Here is a 17,173-nt window from a genome sequence, read left to right as displayed (position 1 = left end):
GGAGTAAGCGAAGCTTGTCGTGTGTGTATCTGACCTTCGTCAGAATAACGTAAAGTTCGCATGTCACGGTAATAAAACTTAAATGTTTAAGGAAACGTACAAGCAATGGAAGGAAAAGTTGCGCAAAAGGGAAACAAAAGTAGCAGGAAAGTGAACGAAAAGTAGTAGGAAAGGGAAGGGAAAGTAGTAGGAAACGTATACACACAACCTTTGATTACCCCCATTTTCTTGACAGGGGAAGGGCCGGTGATTTTCTTTTTTCACTCTCTCTTCCTTTCTCTCCTCTCTCTTTCTTTCTCTCGTTCTTTCTTTCTATCTCTCTCTTTCTTTATTTCTCTCTTTTTCGTCCCTGGTATGTGCCATTGGGCTTGGACCCTTTCTGCACTATCGCCAGGATCGGCCCACTTTTCAGCGTGACACCGCTACCACCACCGCCGACACATGTGAGCCTATAAAGCTTCCCTTAAAAGCGTTTCTGCGTTTTACATGTATTTGAATAGGTCACATCGGAGTTGGGCCCAAACTAAAGCTTCCTCGGAGAAGCTTACTGGTGCTACTGCTAGATATGAGCTTGGTTGCTGCTAGGTCTTAAGTTGGTTTAACTTCACTACGCATGTAGGAAGGTATCAAGCGATCATCAAGCGATTATCGAGCGATCATTTTCGGAGGTACCTTCCCTTTCGCGACATTTCGTGTGACTAGCGCTGGACGCGCGGGCGCCTACGAGCGACAGCGCTCCTGGCATGCCACAAACGCAGGAAGGCTAACCAAGTTTGGTACAGTGCCAAGAACGCTGTCGCTTACCGACGCCGAACGCGTTGGCGACATTTCGCGTGACTATAGCGCTGGACGCGTCGGCGCCTACGAGCGACAGCGTTCCTGGCATGCCACAAACGAAGGCAGGCTAACCAAGGTTTAACTTCACTACGCATGTAGGAAGGTATCAAGCGATCATCAAGCGATTATCGAGCGATCATTTTCGGAGGTACCTTCCCTTTCGCGACATTTCGTGTGACTAGCGCTGGACGCGCGGGCGCCTACGAGCGACAGCGCTCCTGGCATGCCACAAACGCAGGAAGGCTAACCAAGTTTGGTACAGTGCCAAGAACGCTGTCGCTTACCGACGCCGAACGCGTTGGCGACATTTCGCGTGACTATAGCGCTGGACGCGTCGGCGCCTACGAGCGACAGCGTCCCTGGCATGCCACAAACGAAGGCAGGCTAACCAAGGTTTAACTTCACTACGCATGTAGGAAGGTATCAAGCGATCATCAAGCGATTATCGAGCGATCATTTTCGGAGGTACCTTCCCTTTCGCGACATTTCGTGTAACTAGCGCTGGACGCGCGGGCGCCTACGAGCCTATTTAACAGCGATTGTGCGTAGCCGTGGTAGCCATGGCAACCCGGAGGAGGAGACCGCGCGCGTGCACGCTCCTCCTCGCCAGCTTTCTGCCTTCCCGACCCCTGCCTCTCTTCTCTCCGTGGCGCGCTGAGCCAGGAGAGAGAGAGAGAGAGAGAGAGAGAGAGAGAAAGGCGAAAGCTTGCACTAGGCCGCGCAAAGCTCAAGACGCAGCGAAGCTGGCCGATTGATATCGAGCGGCTAGCCTCCAACGCGTTCGGCGTCAGGGAGCAGCAGTGTTCTTGGCACTGTGCCAACCTTGGTTAGCCTGCCTTCGTTTGTGGCATGCCAGGAACGCTGTCGCTCGTAGGCGCCGACGCGTCCAGCGCTATAGTCACGCGAAATGTCGCCAACGCGTTCGGCGTCGGTAAGCGACAGCGTTCTTGGCACTGTACCAAACTTGGTTAGCCTGCCTGCGTTTGTGGCATGCCAGGAGCGCTGTCGCTCGTAGGCGCCCGCGCGTCCAGCGCTAGTCACACGAAATGTCGCGAAAGGGAAGGTACCTCCGAAAATGATCGCTCGATAATCGCTTGATGATCGCTTGATGATCGCTTGATACCTTCCTACATGCGTAGTGAAGTTAAACCAACTTAAGACCTAGCAGCAACCAAGTTCATATCTAGCAGTAGCACCAGTAAGCTTCGCTGTGCCTAAGCTTTGCACGACCGAGTGCAAACTTGCCTGATTTTATTTTTCATAATGCGCACTCTTGAATATATATGTGTCACTGTCATTAGTAATTGAATGATATTTTCTGAACACGAAGCCAAGTGCCCATGTATTTTCAAGAATCTTTTGTTGTAATAAACTTATTTTAACAGCTCCATGATGAACAGGCGAAAGATTAATCAGAACGAAGACCAGAGTTCCTGCGGAAATGGTCGACACGATTTATAAAGCTCCGTAATGGGCGCATAACTGCACAGCTGATAGTCTGTTACCGCACTAAGACCTTAATTTCTGGCAGGTCAGATCACCTGCCAGACTTGTGTATGTTACCCTGGTGTGTTCTGTCTTTTCAAAATGCGCCCTGTTGATTATATATATATATATATATATATATATATATATATATATATATACCATTGACATTAGTATTTGAATGCCTGTGAACATAGCTACATATATTTGGTGTCAGTGGCGCACCGACGGGAGGGGGGGGGGGGAATTCGGAGGTCGGACCCCCCCCCCCCCTTTTTTTTTTTGTTTAACCTCGATCTTTTCTTTCCTTACGCATTTGAGTACTGCACCTAAGATGTAAGACGCGCAATCGTCTGCACACTCGCAAAAAAGCGCATTTTTTTGCCAATTTCCCGTGAAGAAATCGAAATTAGTGCTGTTTAGATGGTATTGGCAAACTGTCAACCCCCCCCCCCCCCCCCCCCCCCCCCGGCAGAGATCCTGGGTGCGTTACTGTTTAGTGTACCGACCTCGTTTGACCTATTCAAATATCCAAAGTACATTGTTTCTTGGAGTTCGTGAAAGTGCACCATTTCCTATTGCACTCGTGGTGTTCGTCAAGGGTGCCCTCTATCCCCAGTACTCCTTGCGCTCAGCCGTGAGCCATTTCTGCGCTCAGTACTGAGAGACCCTTTTACGTGCGCGGTCTGCCACTGCCTGGTAGCGGTGTTGTGAAGGTGACCGCCTTCGCCGACGAGTTCACATTGTATCTCAGGAAGGAAGATATATCTTGTCCCGTAGCCTTCGAATTTTCACTGCGTACGGAAATATTTCAGGTGTTGCGCTAATTTTTCAAAATGTCGTTATTTGTTCATTGCACGTTCCCTGCAGACACGTTTAAGTCACTTTTTCCGTCAGATTGCCTGCAAGATAGGACTCGCGCCAACGTAACGTTGACTCGCGCGGCCGTTGCTCAGCCGCCGCAGCTGGAGTGCATCGCGACGGCGCCGATGGAAATTCGCCTGGAGTGTCCATATAATTACTATCGCATTAAAATAGTATGCCAATATCATGCTAAATTTATATAATGACAACCGGAACAGTTATGGCCAGCCCGACGAGGACGCGTCAGTGCTGTAAACACGGAAACGAGAACTGCACAGAATTTCCTGAACATGTGCTGCCCGTGCTCTGGCGACTCCTCGTGCACAACATTGAACACATTCAGATAATTTATCAACTCCGAAGCACCACAAATGATAACACGTGGTACCATATGCAGCACGCGCCGAGTACGGCAGGAACATTACAGTCGTTTTAAAATAGAGTTTGAAAGGGAAAGAGAGCTCGTTCATAATCGGATTCTTCTTTCCTTGGCAAGTCATTTTGATTCGGCTTACACTGTGTAACGCAGCTCATGTAGCTCGCGATGTAGCCATTAAATCAGGATTTGTGGTTGTGTGTAAATTAGGGGTGGGTGAAAATTCGAAGTTTTGAATATGAATCGAATATACTGCACACTATAGTTATTCGTATTCAAAAAAAAAAACTATTCGGTATTTTCCAGGAGTGGAAACTAAGCAAATATTTCGCAACAATCGACTGTTAGTCTCGTTACTGTCCTCCATTTGCTTAACAAATTATCGCAAATTATACAACGGCGACAGTTTTCTAGCAATGCAGAAACAAAATGGATAATGCAAGCTTGCTTTTCTGTTTTTAAGCCTACATGACAACCTGTGAATTTTGCTTATTGTAGCCTATCATTTAGCGTCTTTGGCAGTCCATCATTTAGCAGTTTTATCTTTTACGCTACAACCTGTAAATTCCTGTGGAAAGGTAGTCTACAGCAGCAATTCTCTCTTGAAGAGCTTGTTTGCAACCAGGCGTACGTGGTACTTATTTACTATATATGCGGATGCGCTTGACTGTTTGATATTCGATTCATAGTCGAAAATGTTCATATTCGTCCACTTTTAATGTTAGAAGGTTAGTGCATGAGCTTTTAAGAAATAATTGTGCCATTCTTGAGCCAGCGCTTCCACCTGACGAAAATTTCATGTCCTACACGTATTTCCTCTAAAAAAAAAAAAAAGAGAGAGAGAGCTTAATTCACACAGATCTTAAGCGAGATTTTATGGATGGAATGCTCAACACATGCTGCCACGTTTCAATGTCGCCAATCAATGCGGTTGCAAGTCGCACACCATCGAAAACGAAAGCGACACCACTTAAACTACAAAAAATAGAGCTACGAGCAGCTACGAGCACCGTGCTACCATCTGTCGGAGACCACAAGCTGTCACATCGCGGAGCGGCGGATTGTGTTGCGTGTGCTTTGCGGGAAAGCGGCGGCAAAGTTCAACGAAATGGCCACGGAACGTCTGTTGACGGCCGTGGTGTTGTTTACGTGCATTGCAATTGAAATATCCGCCGATTCGTACGTGTCAGAGCCTTCGCTAGGCGTCTCGTTTGAATTCAAGCTCCATGTGGACGCCGGTAAAGAGGAGTGTTTTTATCAGAACGTTGAGGCCGGGTCGTCGGTCTACGTGGCCTACCAGGTAAGTTCCGATACTGGCCCCGTTTCGTTGGCGATAGCGTGCCAACTGCTGTTAAAAACGTGTGTCCCAGTTGTGGAGTTCTGTGCGAGAACAGTTACTTGAACATGTGAACAACTGCCGTTGCGTTGTCTTGAGAAGCGTTTAGAAATAGTTCGCTGCCCGCTTGGGCGCGACGTAGTTCGTAAACCGGATTTGCCGCAAACCTGAGCTGAACGAGCTGAACCATGTGCATGTACGGCTTCTTTTGACAAAACACGTGGCTTCAAGTTCGCACGACTTTGCCGCCTTGATTTCGCATTGCATGTGTCAGGATTTCGATGTTCGCGAGTGTACCGTATGCTTGCTATATAGCTAAGGCGCCGCGAAATACACGTCGCGTCAGAAAGCGTTACTACGGTTCACCGAGCACGCTCCGGACTGCTTTTAGCTGTTGCATTTTACGCTGGCAGACTTCTTTGGGTAAATGGTGTCGTGGCGGCGGTTATGCTTTCTTTTTCTCTGCGATTTCGTTTACTGGATTGCTTTGGACTGCTAAACTGATTTGTATCGTATGTTTTACAGTCGCGATTGCAAGTCCGGTGTCACACGGCCACTTTCGATCGCGATCGAGCCCGATTCCGATCTAAATTCTCGACCGCGATTGGCTCCCTCGCTCAGCTTGCGCAAGGGAGCCAATCGCGACCAAGGAATTCGATTCCCACCGGGTTCGATCACGATCGAAAGTGCGTCGTGTGACACCTGTATAAAGCTGCTACAAGTGGCAAAAAGAAAAGAACAAAGTGAACTCCGTCAGGTAAAGAAATCACAATGTTTACTTTCCGCTGTGCAAAAAATTGGAGGAAATAAACAAAAAAAATACAGGTAATTTTTCGCACCTAAAGTGATGTTCTTTCTGCTTTGTGCCATGAAAAAGTTAAATAATAAACGAAAAAGGAAGTGGGATCGTATCAGGGTAATTCACTTTGCATTGTGTCTTCCTTCAAAAATATTACGAAATGAATTGTGTACAGCCACATCGTTATATATATTGCTACGAGAATATATTGCATTATATTCTTGTCTTGCAGGTTTTAAGAGGTGGTGATGGTCAAGCCGGGTTCGCAGTAAGGCACCCCAATGGCAATCATGTCCTACCCTATCAGTGGAGGCCTTCGGCTGAATATGAAGAAACAACCTCAACTGGAGGTAACCATGCACTTTTTTCCTTTTCACGGTGAAAAACTTCACGTCCGCTACCATTTACTGCAACTGAGTCGGTGATGTGCACATGTTTTCATTTCCATTATGTACTACACATGACACACATTTTCTTGCATCACCTGTGAATTAATCTGGTGACTTTTGATACGATGATAATAGGAAGCCACTAAACAAGTGGGCGCATATCATGGCTGTGTGGATGGTAACATCCATTTCTCAGGTTTATAAGGACTGCATCTGCCTTAAGTATCAGCTAGGGAAAAGCTAAAAGCACTGTAAAACCCTTTACTTTTACTTGCCCTTAATTTACGTGAATTTCGCAATTAGAACATGTCGCAAAATTTAAGGGCATGCAAAATTTTCTGGGATGAAATACAGACACTACGCTGAAAACTACTAATTTATTTTGCTGGCAGAGAGGGTCTTTCATAACTGAGTACACATGGCAAAGGCAGTGGTGTGAAAGCTGCTGCATTTCGTTAAAGCTGCTACGTCCATGCTACAAATGAGTGACAGTGCTCCAAAGCTGCGCTAAGGTGTGGCCTCCGAGATTACCTGCCACCGCGCTGTGCAATCTCGGAGCGCTGCCTTATCTCGGAGGCCACAACCTAGAGGATTCGTCGCCGACGCCAGGCAGCAATTACCACCATCCCTATGCGCAGAGTGCCTTTGCATCTCCTGCCTTTAAGAAACCGAGCTAACCCAATACAATCCAGCAATAAATACTGCTTCTGACCTGCTTTTTTTGTCCTTTTTTGACCTGCTACAAATCTGAGGGCAGCTGCTACAAATTGTCATTTTGCCTGCTCCAAAACGCTTTTGGCCATTCCCATCACTGCAAAGGTCATGTGTTTGTGGTGCTAGATTTGTGCCACAAAGGAAAGCAGAGAGTTAGCATGAGATATAAGGAAGCTACTGCTTAGACGAAAGGTGCTTCACAGACCCCTTACTCTAGCTCTAGCTGATAATAATTAGTAGGGCTTTAAGAGGAACCGTTACCTTAGGAGCTCCTATCTAAATTACATGGGAACAGAATAATCGTTTTCAGTGACAATGTTTTGCTTCGCTGTAATTGTTTAATTTGCCACAATTTCGCTTTGTTGCTTTGCAGGGTACTACGAGCTGTGCATTGATAACGGCATGTCCCACTTTGCGGCCAAGCTTGTCAGCCTCTATTTCAATTCCTTCAAGAGGGACAAATGGGAGTCGTATGTACAGGAGCTCGAGTCCCTCGGTGTCACGGTGGCCAACTTCACCGTAAGTTTGCACTCCTACAGCTTGTCTGTAATCCAGCGGCATTGCTTGCTTGTCTCAAGTACACATAACGTCATTGAAGACTTTAGGTGTATCATTTGTAACTAAATGGTAGTGTGCTTTTGAGTCTTGCCATTATTTTATGCATTTTTACGAGTTGCCTTATCACTGACATGTATTTCTAATTTCGTTTGTTGTTGTTTTTGTTATTTTAACAACACACACTTTCATTTCTAGTCTCTACTGAAAGTTTTTTTTTTTTTTCTGCTGCTTTTGAAACGTACTACACTGTTCTTTTACGGACAGGAGGTTCCCATACTACTTTGCACTCTGGTTAGGACCTCCTCCTGCATATTCCAATTTGAATGTACACCACTGACTGACTGACTGACTGAACAGAGACTGAATGTAGGCTAGTTGGAGCATTAACTTCAAGGATTTTCTAGCACTGCAAAGATGGAACTTGAGGACTAGGAAGACAAAAGACGATACGAAAGACGAAAAGGCAGTTGTTAGAGAAGCGCTTTTTGTCTGTTCGTATCTTTTCTTGCCTTTGTAGTCATTTTATCGTTGAAGCACTAGAAAACCCACTGAAGATGGCACTTGCTGGAGACCAAGCACAGTGCTAAAGGCATCATGCCTGTTTCATTTATATATAAAACGTGATCAAGCACAAACACGCATAGAACGCTTTATGATGTGCCCACCAATGTCATGCTGTGCCCGCCAGCGGTTAGGCTGAAAGCTAAGAAGAGGTTAATGTGCTTACAAACAGAACTAAATTGAATCATATTTACTAAATATAGGCCAAATTCCTGCACCAGCTTGCCTTGATGTTACAGATTTGACCGCACATGCTTGGGTTCAGTTGATTTTTTGTCGGTACAGTTGACTCCTTTTAATTCGACCTTTGCGGGACCGCACGATTTGGTCGAATTATCTGAAATTATCTAAAATGAAAGAATTCATTTGTTCAGTGTTAGTATTGCAAGAGTGCTTCTATTTAGACCGTATTCCTTGTTGACCTGTTTCCTGTTGAAGACACCTGTATAAATAATCTGAATAATCCATTTCTTGACCTCGAAAGAAAACAATGTGTAAATTGTCATGCGACACCATGCTGAAAGGACAAGCACACTGCTGAATATGGGCGCGTGACACGAGATGAAACAAGCGGGAAGGGGTGGCTGTACTGCCATTAGCCACGAAATATAAATATCATACAGCTTCTCCCCTAGGGAAGTGGTAAATCCATCTGCTGAATTTCTTAGGTTTTCAAGCTTTTATTAACCACTATGCACATGAGAGGATGTCAGTGGGGTTCGGTGGGGGTCAAACTAACTGAAGAGACATGCGTTTGCATTTGAGCTAAACAAATTTTTCTTTCATAGCAATGTATGGTTTCTCGCTGGGACGTTTCTGTGCGTTCAAATTATAAGCAAGAAGTTGAATTAATCGAGATCGAGTTAACAGAAATTGACTGTAAATATGAACTGCACTGTTTTCTAAAGGAGCCAAGGACTGAACTACGCAAGTTTTGAGAAATTTCACTACCGCAACTGCCCAAATAGTACGAGAAAATTTTTTGAAATCTATGACGTCGCATTGACATGCTGGCACTGCACTTTCGACGTGATGTTTTTAAAATGAGAGTTCTTAGAATACTTTATCAGTCCAGATTGGTCTATTATCTCTATGACTGAATTTCTCTCTTAAATTCTAAATTCAGACGTCGCCTACTCGTCTGTATGCTTGCTGTTCTCTGCAGGATACCTTGCAGAAGGTAGATGGTCAGGTGGGTGAGATGCTGAAGTACCAGGACCAGAACAGGAGGCACCTTTCACGAGACTGGTACATTGTGGACGGCAACAACCGCTACGTCCAGTACTGGTCCCTCGCCCAGTGCATCGTCATTATGGCCACTTCAGCACTGCAGGTGTACTTTGTGCGGAAGCTTTTCGAAGTGAAGAACGTCACACCAACGTTCAAGCCGCGGGCGTGAGCCGTGACGGCTGAGCCTCTCATCGTGTGTGCGCACGGTACGTGACGTACGTTGGCTCCTCTTGACGTGGTCAGCAGCCAGTTCCATGCGTTTATTTCCATTGCTGGCATTGTAACAGACGAGAAAGCTTTCTTATCGGAGTGAGTGACTTGTTGCCTGCCTTGGCTAAAACTTTGCAGTCGTGTGCATATCGGAACCTGCCAAATGAAAGGACCTTTCTGGCGGGAAAGAGTGGAGAGGTCTTTGGCCTCTCACTCCTGCCCGTCATTTTTATACGAGACGTTGCACAACCTCGCGTTGAACTAAACTGAAAAGGTAAACGATGTGCATATGTGTGTGCCGAGTTGACGTGTCCTGTTCCAATTTAGATTTAGTCCTTTTGTGTTTAAAAAGCCTGCAAAAGTTAGCGTGAATCTGTGTCAAGGTCACCGCTTTTGGTTCTTAAAGCGAGCAACATCAGCGAAGAATCTGCACTGTATTTTTGTATGTGCCACTTCCTCCCGGTACACCAAAGCATGTGCAATGAGAAGGGATGGTCTATCCCAGCCCCTACACTCTTGGATGTTGCTCTGCTTGACTTGCTGTGTTGACTTCTGAGAACAGAGGGTAGTGCTGATCCTTGACCGAAGTACTAGTCGCTCTGCTTCACTTTCCTCCGTGATTTGATTCCCACAATGAAATGCTCCATCATCACTGAAGGACTCCGCCAATCAAGTGCCTTTGAGGAGGCACTGAAAGTGATTTATAATGAATTTGTAGCCCAGAAATTCCTGAAGATTGTTAGCAAAGCACACAGACTTATATCAGGTTAGGGGATGGCTCTGTCCTGAACACCCAAAGGTCGAGGCATGGCATCAAGTGGAGGAACGTCATAGCACCCGGGCGCATATGGCCAGGCTTGGAACTTTTCTTTTAGATCAAACAGTAGTAAACTTACTTTTTACTTGATGCGACATGCACTTTTTGCTACATTGGTCCAGAAAGCAGGAAACCGAGTAGTGGAAATGAGTAGTTCCTGGAATCTCGCGAGCTTTGTCCAGTTATCTCAGCATGGCGAGTGGTTCTCAACATGTCATGACGTGGCGTCAACACACTTGCCTGCCTAGTTTATTGACGGATTAGATTTTTACCACTAATGCGCGGCATAGATTTACCCTGTAGAAGAGCTGAAGATGCGTAACAGTGAGCTTCCATAATACCTCAAACTGGTGAAGATCTAAGTGCACCATTTTCTTCTGAATGTTCACTGTCTTACCCGTACATATTATTGGAGCTATGTTAACTCCATACCTGCCAAAGCAAGAGCCAGACAATGTTCACGATGAGATGGACCAGAATTTCCGATGCAGAGGACACTCGTGAGCTTGGGTAGTATTCGTCTTGACAGGTCTTTTCTGTAATTTGCTACGGATGTCGACGTTCACTTTGTTGAGTGAGAAGTTGGGCTAAACCATAGTGCACTCCACTCCCTGTCCTGTCTATCAACGATTTGTCTGCATCAGTCTTGTCTGTAGACACTTCACACTTCAGGAATACCAGAACGTTTTTAAGTTTTACCATGAGGACCAACTTGGTAAGCCTAAAAAAGAGAAAGAAAAAGAAATGTGAGGGATGGTGACACAGCCTTGATGTTTCCACAAACTGCATTGTAAAATGTGACAGTGTCTTTTCAGTACAGGCTAATCATTTATTGATAAACAAGGATTGCACTGCATGTTAAAAGAAGGAAAGGCTTGACTTGAAAAGCGTTGGCGATGGTCCATACGCAAATATGACACAAAGTGTGCAAAAATACTTTGAAATTCCATGGCATCACACTGATGTACTGGCACTGTGCTGTACATGCAAAATTCAAAAATGGAAACCTTGGTTTACATTTTATCCATTAGTTATGAAATGTCTTCTTGCCAAATAAATGTAATATACTAAACAATACTTCACCAGGCTTTTGGTATTAGCCTTTAGGTGGCCCTATAAGCAGGAATCTTTAGTTCGGTAGCTCCCATCTAAATAGATGGAAACTAAGAACTTGCTTTTCTCAGCAACTATTGCACTGATTTTGATGAGCATTGTTGCGTTTAAAAGAATTCAAAGCCTAGTAACTGCAGGAAGTGTATGTTCTATTTGTGGCATATATATTTTAAGAAAAAGTTATTGAAAATTGCAAAATTTAATAAATCTCTGTAACTCAGCAGTAAAGAATGATATCACAATTCTATGAACTTCACCTAATACTAATGCATCTAAAGCGGACACTATTGATGTATTACATGTTGCTTGGAATCATGCTGCTAATCCGTGAGTAGGACTTTTGCAAAACCCTTGTAAACATTGTAACAGTTTTACGTAAGCTGTAAATGCATACATCAAATTTGTCTGCTTTAGATGCTCCAACAGATGTAGTTTACCGAGCGGCAATATCTGTTTTTAGTGCAGAGTCAATGGATTTGTAAACTTCGTGCTTCAATTTTATTTTTAACTGTTACCGATTTTTGAAAATTCTAATTTCTAAATTTTTCTAAATTCAAGGTCCTAAATTAAAATTTTGCTTCCTGGAGTAGCTATAATTTGACTTTCTCCCTTGAAAGCAACAAATTTCATTCAAATCAGTCCAGCAGTTGTCTCATAGTAGCATTTCTGCGTTTTACATGTAATTTGAATGTATGAAAATCGGAGTTAGCCCCGAGATGTAGCTTAGCTTCCCCTCATCAAGTGTTAACTGCACGTTAACTGTGTTGCAGCTTGGCCTCTGTTTTAACTTTAGGTGGAGCGCACCCCTTCAGAAAATGCACTGATTATTTGTAAATCACGGAGGCCTTCTCAGTCAGTGCCAAAGGTACACGTTTTTTGGGCTTTTAACTCTGAGCAGGATGGATGTCTGCCGAACCTATACAGGCCCATCTTTGCATTTTAGAAGTAGGTTACTCAAGCGCAAAGAAATATTTTCACATTTTATGTAACCCTCTTTTTAAAAAGCACACTAGCTTTTGCACGAAAAGGCTTCTACCGAAAACAGATTGTGATACAATGAATGCTTCCAACTGCTTGACAGGCCAGCAATGCTTTGCTTCCAACAACTTCTGTCAAACACATGTTTTTGAACCCCCCCACCCCTGCCTTCCGTTTTCCATTATTTAGGGGCGAAGCTCCTTAGGGTCGAGCCTTGTCCGCCGTCGCGCCGCTGTAGCCACGCTAGTACTCGCCACTCCCGCTAGAGGCGCAGCTGTGCTCTCTTTCTCTTTCGTTCCCGACACGCGCTCTCTTTCTTTCTTGTCCGTAGCTAGGGGTGCTGCAGTGCACAAGAGCGTTCGTTCCCGACGCGCACTCTCTTTCTCTCTCATCCGTAGCTCTGGTTTACCCGAATAATCCCCCGGTGCTTAGCCCACTCATCATCATCCACGTCATGGATACGCGGTGATTTTTTTTAGTTTTTAGGTGATGGATACCTTATAGATGTTGTTGCGCTATACGTCTGTTAGCATTCTGTACTGAGGGTGATAGCTTTTTGAGATCATGATGTTCTGGCTAGACCTATCAGCGCTGCACCTGAATCACGTGGTCGTGTGCAGCAATGCATGTCAGGTATGTGTTTGATGATCGCAAGCTGTTACACTGCGGCATTTGCCACCGCAGCCATCGTATTGCAAGTGATTTCACAGAACTGTGTGAAAAGACAAACTTTGTTAAGCTGGATTCTGTGATTAAAAAGACATATTAGGGAACTTTCTTGTTCGGTTTATCATAGATTCAGCACACTTCTGCTACGGTGAATTATGAACAGATTTCAAAGGTCTCTCTATTTTTGTCTAAGAGTGTACTATCTACTGACATGGACGAATGAAGCCCTAACAGGAAAATTCAAAATCACAAGATTACATTTGAGGTCTGAGGTAGGGGACGTAATAATGGGTTTGCTTAGAACTTCGACATGTGATAGGACTGTTGTCTTAATGGAGACGGCATTTTACATGTATACGCAAATCTGCCAAAGAAATTTCGGCATTTAGGAAATTTCTTCGAATTGCCCTGTCTGTGCTTCCTTTGTCCATGACAGCACTGCGAGCTGGTGAAAGCCCAATGGTGTGACACTCGTGTTTGATAAGCTGCATTTGAATCTCAAATGCATTGACGCAGGCATGTATTTGTTGCTCAGTTTACTGTTACTTGTTTATTTTTTTATTTCTTTAAGATTTGTAACACTGTGCTGGAGTCTTCTAAATGTGCTGAACAATTTTACTATACTATATATATATATATACACCTATTTTGTGTGCGTATGTGCTGTTTTGGAGTGGATGTTGGTAATGAAACTGGGCCAATCTTGAGACTACACCAATGACGATGTGCATGATGGTTTTGCAATGCTGATTTCAGCACTGTTATTTGTTCAACGTAGATGCCGTACGACACTACCCGTCCGCATATAAATTTTTTTTAATACTTCCATTCCTTTTTTTTCATTTTTTTTGGACGCGATTGTTCTTGAGGTTGTACATGCCAGTTGCATTGAATGAAACTCATTCCAAGGGGTCTTAGTTGGTTCCTACGCCAGAATTGTGTAAATGAGCACACCAAACTGCATGTGCTGGTGTGTTGAAAAATGTGAGACATGTTTGAGGTATGAATGTGCAATAAATGTGGTTTTTCATTGCCTCTCACTCTGTGGTAGTGATTCCTTGTAGTGTACTGTAAATGTATTATTGCGATTGCAATTATATGATTATATGGACAGTCCAGGTGAATTTCCACAAAATGCAGCTTATCACTGTGGTGTGTCGTGTTCCGTATAAAGTCCAAATGCGATGACATCGTGCCCATGCAGCGTATACTGTAGGTGTGAGCAAAAGCTTGCGATGGTGAGCCAAGAAGGATGGTGACTTGATTGGGCGGTGTCTTCTCGCACTGGCACGGGAGGAAGGCGGGGACGGTACGCGCCGTCTTGTCACACACACAAGGGGGGGAGCTGGGAGGGGAGGGGGGGAAGGAGGCAGGTTAGTGCGCATCTCCTCTTCTACTCCAGCTGCGGTGGTTGAGTGTGGCTGCGCGTGTCCTATCTTGGAGGCAATCTGTGGTGGGTTCTAAGGCTAGTGGACCCGAGATTGATGATGGCGTTGTGTGCGCCGTGTTCTCGCGCGCCTAGTTCACGTTGGAATGGGAGGCAGGACGAACGGCTATTCGCTAGCCGCTGTTGCTGCTCTTCATCACGCCAGCATTCCGACAACAAATGTCTGCAGTCATCAAGCGAGATGTATTTGTGTTTGCCCGTGCACGTGTGACAATGCGCTTGTTAATTTAATTAGTATGCAAATGTTTAAAGTAGTTTATGCAGCTTATAGAGCGACTAACCTTATTTCGTATAGCTGTCTAATAATTTGCTATCGCAATCAACGATTCGACTTTCGGGCGCAACTGTGACTTTTTTTTTTTTTTTTGTGGGTGCAGGAAGTTGCGACAACGATGATCGCACAATCATGGAAGTATACATGATAACCTGTGGTACTTGCAAAAGAATAACTTGCAGAAAATATATGAAATATTTCTGAAAACAAACAATTCTTTTGAATTTGTTCATACAGGAATAAGCAACATGGGACAGAGAAACAATAGATAACGCTATTCATAAATACCAGATCTTTCGGCACAAAGAAAGCTGTTTTTTACGCACAATGCATAGCTCAACCTCGCATTTCAGGCATCGAAAGGGCAAAAATAACGGCTCTGTAGTTTGGTTCTCAATTGTCGCTCCAAAGTAGCATTTGGGACTGGTGTTTAGAGCAAAAATGTTGAGACGATAACAAAACAGATGATGACTTGCGTCGTCTTCTGTCTTGTCCTTGTCTTAGGATTTTTGTGCTTAACACCTGCTCATATGTACCAGCAAGGTGGGAACTCTTGCCAAGTTCACAGTTTAACCACCCAGGCCAAGAACTTGCACTCCTTGCGAATTCAATTCTTGGGTTTTATGTGCCAAACCCACAATCTGATTATGAGTGTAGTGGGGGACTCGGGATTAATTTTGACCACCTGGGGTGTCTTTAATGTGTACCAAATGCATGGCACACCAGCATTTTTGCATTCCGTGTCCATCGGTGAACGGCAACCACAGCCGGGATCGAACCCGTTACCTCTTGCTCAGCAGTGCAACGCCATCCCCACTGCCATGATAACTTTGCGTAATGCAGTGCACATTGCGCAGTTCATATTTTGTAAACACCGGACAACAAAACTGTCGTCATTGAAAAGTGACCTGTTTGTAGGCCATGTGCATTGTAAACATCTAACAATGCTTCACGTTGAGTGTGCGCTGATGGTTGAGGCTTCTGGGATGAAGCATCACTGCAGCTGATCACCCAATGTTTCCAGGCAATGTGTACAGCTTTGCTAGCTGCCATCATTAAAGTAAATGGCATATTTGTGACTGCCACTTTTTGTTTTCCTTAATGCACCACACGCTGAAAAGGCATATCTTCAAGAGTGAAGTTGCCACCTGTCACAGAATTTAGCACATTTTACCACATATAACCTACAAGTCTTGAAGAAGGAACTGAAATCTGCATGTTTGAAATAATGTCCAAATCATTGTAAAAGCAACTTAGCACAATCGCCAATATAATGCAAAGTGCCGTAAACACTTCTGGTTTCTACATTGTCATCACCATGCTTTACTGCTGTGATCTGTTCACACACGCAGTAAAGCTTCACGGCAACCAACCTTTGCCTTCAGGCGCAGCTTCATGGCAGTGTGAAGAGCTTCACAAAAAAGGACAATTCGCGCGCAATTTAGCACCACTTTGCATGCAAGTTTAGGTACACAATTTTTTTGATGCATGTTGAACAGGCCTATACATGGTAGTTTTATTTATTCAGCCCCCTCAAAGTTCAGCTTGGCAAACGAAAACGATTTTAAGGCCATACAATGCTAGGCATTGCTCACCTAGTCTCACTTGTAGTGCAATGAAAACCACCAATCACTCGCAATCGGTTTCATGTTAGTACATGGCTAGTAAAGTACTAAGAAAAGCAGAATTCTGATTTAAAATTAGATTTCGGTGCAATGACTCCTTTAATTTTACCTTTTCTTCACTGCAACATGAAAAAAGTTGGATACTGGGCTTGCTGTGTTTTGTCTTTTCCAATAAGCCATTGTCATTATCAGGTTGTCAGGCCACCACCGCATCCTCAGCTTTACTCCCTGATGGCAGGTTCTGCACACAAACTAGGAGACAATAACACCTGAAGGAGGAGTAGGATGTTGTTGGCTGCAAGCGGATCTAGCCTTGTAAGACATGCCAGCAATTCTTCAGCCCAAACGTCTCCTTACAGGAAAGTTCCTCACCGTTTAGAAACACTGCAGAGATGGGTGAACAAGACACCTCGCTGTGCGCGCCGTCTTGTTCAACATCTGAAGACAAGCGCTTGTGCCTCTTGTCTTCACGTGTCTCCCAGTTTGTACGCAAAATCTGCCATCATGGGTTCCGGATAGTACCAACTTACCCAAACCCGCAGCCTATGTAAAAAGGCGAGGGCCTTTTTAATAGAGAGAGCACGCTTCACCATAGAGGACAGAAAAGGCCTTTGGAACAGAGAGACAGCGTGTCAGCTTGTTTTCTACTTTATTTTCTTTTACATGCACATACTGTGTGGCATGCGCGCTCCTCCCATCTTCCTCTTCACACGCCGCTCCGCGGGGCAGACTACACTGCTTGAAACAAATGTTTCAACAGCCTGCACAGCTTTACTCTCACCGTATATGGTGAAGAAATGCAAAGCGCCACAGGGAATTGAACTCGTGCAGTTGGGAGCCAGATGTGCTAACCACTGCACTACGATGCTGCTTTGTTGCTGGACAACTTGT

General features: G+C 44.6%; 1 protein-coding gene across 1 annotated transcript; it reads left to right on the top strand.

The window, feature by feature from the left end:
* The first annotated feature begins 4,612 nt into the window (after positions 1-4,612).
* On the top strand, positions 4,613-13,976 carry LOC119446424 (transmembrane emp24 domain-containing protein 6). Its single transcript, XM_037710850.2, has 4 exons — positions 4,613-4,862; positions 5,930-6,047; positions 7,174-7,319; positions 9,085-13,976. Exons 1-4 carry the CDS (start codon positions 4,671-4,673, stop codon positions 9,316-9,318), a joined length of 690 nt encoding a protein of 229 aa, XP_037566778.1. The 5' UTR covers positions 4,613-4,670; the 3' UTR covers positions 9,319-13,976.
* The last annotated feature ends 3,197 nt before the right edge of the window (positions 13,977-17,173 follow it).

This window comes from Dermacentor silvarum, chromosome 3 (assembly GCF_013339745.2).
Source record: "Dermacentor silvarum isolate Dsil-2018 chromosome 3, BIME_Dsil_1.4, whole genome shotgun sequence".
In the NCBI taxonomy this organism is placed as follows: domain Eukaryota; kingdom Metazoa; phylum Arthropoda; class Arachnida; order Ixodida; family Ixodidae; genus Dermacentor; species Dermacentor silvarum.
Note: the sequence above shows the minus strand (reverse complement) of the source record. Positions and strands in the feature narration are given on the sequence as shown.

Bases quoted from the DNA above. Each gene is read 5' to 3' on its own strand.
- LOC119446424 (XM_037710850.2), top strand. From the start codon at position 4,671: ATGGCCACGGAACGTCTGTTGACGGCCGTGGTGTTGTTTACGTGCATT. The intron at 4,863-5,929 runs GTAAGTTCCGAT...CTTGTCTTGCAG, and splicing joins CGGTCTACGTGGCCTACCAG to GTTTTAAGAGGTGGTGATGG. The intron at 6,048-7,173 runs GTAACCATGCAC...GTTGCTTTGCAG, and splicing joins AGAAACAACCTCAACTGGAG to GGTACTACGAGCTGTGCATT.